At 36.9% G+C, this 2,834-nt stretch overlaps 1 protein-coding gene across 1 annotated transcript in view; it reads left to right on the top strand.

The window, feature by feature from the left end:
• Positions 1 to 859: 859 nt before the first annotated feature.
• LOC107664816 (26S protease regulatory subunit 10B-like) overlaps positions 860 to 2,834 on the top strand; it is a 10,053-nt gene continuing 8,078 nt past the window's right edge. The window contains exons 1-6 of the mRNA XM_016455487.1: positions 860 to 1,020; positions 1,411 to 1,490; positions 1,593 to 1,632; positions 1,705 to 1,757; positions 1,846 to 1,913; positions 2,059 to 2,173. Of these exons, the coding sequence (XP_016310973.1) occupies positions 936 to 1,020; positions 1,411 to 1,490; positions 1,593 to 1,632; positions 1,705 to 1,757; positions 1,846 to 1,913; positions 2,059 to 2,173 (441 nt within the window). The 5' untranslated portion in view covers positions 860 to 935. The remainder of the gene's footprint in view (positions 1,021 to 1,410; positions 1,491 to 1,592; positions 1,633 to 1,704; positions 1,758 to 1,845; positions 1,914 to 2,058; positions 2,174 to 2,834) is intronic.

Genomic DNA, 2,834 nt, shown 5'->3' with positions numbered 1-2,834 from the left:
ACAACCCAGTGCTGGGTGAAATATGGACAAACCCAGCGATTGGGTTGTTTTGACCCAGCAGTTTTGGTTAAATGTTTAACCCAACCTTCTGGGTAGCAACCCACCTGTATACATGTGTACTGTATGAGTGCAGATATTTGTGCGCATGATTGCGTTCGAGTGTGTGGTGGGAGGGTGTGTGTGCTTGTGTGTGTGTGTGTATTTGTGCTCACGTGTGTATGAAAAGCCCACCACCCCCACTCCACACACCCCTGCCCCATACAAACACACTCTTACTTTTTGTTTGTTACACTTAACCTTTCTGTGCCGTCATGACATAGCTTGTGTTCTTATGTTCTTATGTGTATTCATTCCCTTTTCTTGTAGTAAATGTAAAAAAAAAAAAACATGTTTTCTGACCACACATTAAGTTCTATTGATTCACTTTTTTATACCTTTGATGCATGGTGTCCACTACAGTGGACAAATATGTAACTCCCTCAAAATATAATATTTAGACAAAAAAAATTATTGGCATGATTTTTCACTCGTTTAAAAGTAAAAACAAACACAAACACTATACATGATAGGGAAACAATACTGGTCTATGTAATGTTTGTTTAACAGAGGAATCAGTGGAACACGTTATGATGGTATGTACAGCATATGAAAGAGAAAGGGATCGACTTAAAGATGAATTACAATCCTTAGGAGTTAAAGAATTTTCATTAAGTAGTATCCTGAATGATGGTCCAAATGCAGGAAAACAAATAAGTGCAGTCATGAGATTTCTTAAGAATTGTGGAATAATGAACAGAATTTAAGATTTAGGTGAGTACATTCTCTTCACACTCCATCACAGTAGGTGGCGGTATGTACCTATGAAGTTGGTTCGCAACCCGCCATAAAACCAAAAGAAGAAGAAGAAGAAGAGAGTGAAGCCAGCGGCCGTGAACATGGCGGATAACAGGGAGAAAGGTTTACAAGACTACAGAAAGAAATTACTGGAGCATAAAGAGATTGACGGACGCCTCAAAGAGTGTAAGAGTGGTGAATTTCTATGCACGCCAGGCTGATATTGAGCAGTTTGGCAGCTTCTCCGGCTGTTTGCTTTATTTCGGCTGTCTGTGTTGTAAGTCGCTTTGTCATGCAGTGCTGAAATCAATTAGCCGCTAATGGTAACAGCAAATGTTAACAACGGACCCCTATTAAATTACTAAATAAAGGCACACAGCATGCTTCTAAATGTTCTAGCTGTATTTAATAACATATGCAATTAAAAACAGTCATTTCTCAGTTATTCTCCATGAGGAAACACTCGCAATGAACCTTTAGCATCTCTGATACATGAAGCAGATGAAACCTTTACCAAGTTTGTACATGTAAATAAACACTTTATCGCTTCATATCGTCCTGAAACCTCTGTTGCAGTGAGAGAGCAGCTGAAGGAGCTCACTAAACAGTATGAGAAGTCTGAGAATGATCTAAAAGCTTTACAGAGTGTGGGACAGGTAAGATCTCAGCAAAATACTCTCTGGTGTTTTATTATTTCCGCAATAAATGAGCTAGATACCTGTAGTTCTTATGGTTTGATCGTTTCATTGTTTTTTTAGATTGTCGGTGAGGTGCTGAAACAACTGACAGAGGAGAAATGTAAGTCCAGATCAACTTTATTCTGGTGTATTTTATAGTGTAGTCTGATGCTGAATTCTTTTTCTTTTGTAGTTATTGTCAAAGCAACTAATGGCCCACGTTATGTGGTTGGATGTCGCAGACAGGTGAGCATATTGATTGTACTTTATAGCTAATTAATATTTTTGTGTGACTGCCAAGTCATTTGTCTTACCTGGCCTTGTATTATTTCAGCTGGATAAAACCAAGCTTAAACCAGGAACTAGAGTGGCTCTGGACATGACGACTCTCACGATCATGAGGTAAGTGCTAAGAAGGTCAATCTCATCAAGCATGTTTAGCTCTGCTTGTGCTCTTGCCTGACAGTCTAGGTATGTTTGCGTATCTGAATATTGCCTTTAATATTCAGTTGGTATGTTTTACGAGAACCTCTTTTCTTTTTTAAAGGTATTTGCCTCGTGAAGTGGATCCTCTAGTGTACAACATGTCTCATGAAGATCCTGGCAGCGTTTCTTACTCTGAGATCGGTGGATTGGCTGAGCAGATCCGTGAGCTGAGAGAGGTCAGAAAGACAATAGCATAATATATCATTATCAGCTGATGTAATGCACTGTTGTTCAAAAGTTTGGAATAATTAATGCTCACCAAGGATGCATTTATTTGATTAAAATACAGGAAAAAACGTAATAATGTTAAATATTATTATGATTTAAAATGACTGTTGTCTATTTTAATACATTGTAAAATGTCATTCATTTATGCGATGCAAAGCTGAATTTTCAGCATCATTACTCCAGTCTTCAGTGTCACATGATCCTTTAGAAATCATTGTAATGTGCTGATCTGGTGCTCAAGAAACATTTATTATTAACGTTGAAAAAGTTGTTGTCTAATGTTTTTAATTACATTGTGGTACATGATATTTTGAATATTATAATATATATATATGTTCAGATTCTTTAAGGAATAGAAGTTCAAAAGAACAGCAATTACGTGAAAAAAATCTGATTTTTAAAAAAATACATATGAAAGGCTTTACTGTCATATTTGATAACTTGTTCTGCAAAGACACTGAATTTTTCATTTCTTTCATAACGAGCCGTTTTAGGTAGGCGTGGTTGACTCTTAACTTTTATAAAGAATAGCTCTTTGGATTTGAGACTTCAGTCTTTGCAACTTTACAGATATTCTTTATGCACCAAGAGCTTGTAACACTCCAAAGA

The sequence above is a fragment of the Sinocyclocheilus anshuiensis genome, unplaced genomic scaffold (genome assembly GCF_001515605.1).
Source record: "Sinocyclocheilus anshuiensis isolate Anshui unplaced genomic scaffold, SAMN03320099.WGS_v1.1 scaffold135, whole genome shotgun sequence".
NCBI lineage: Eukaryota > Metazoa > Chordata > Actinopteri > Cypriniformes > Cyprinidae > Sinocyclocheilus > Sinocyclocheilus anshuiensis.
Note: the sequence above shows the minus strand (reverse complement) of the source record. Positions and strands in the feature narration are given on the sequence as shown.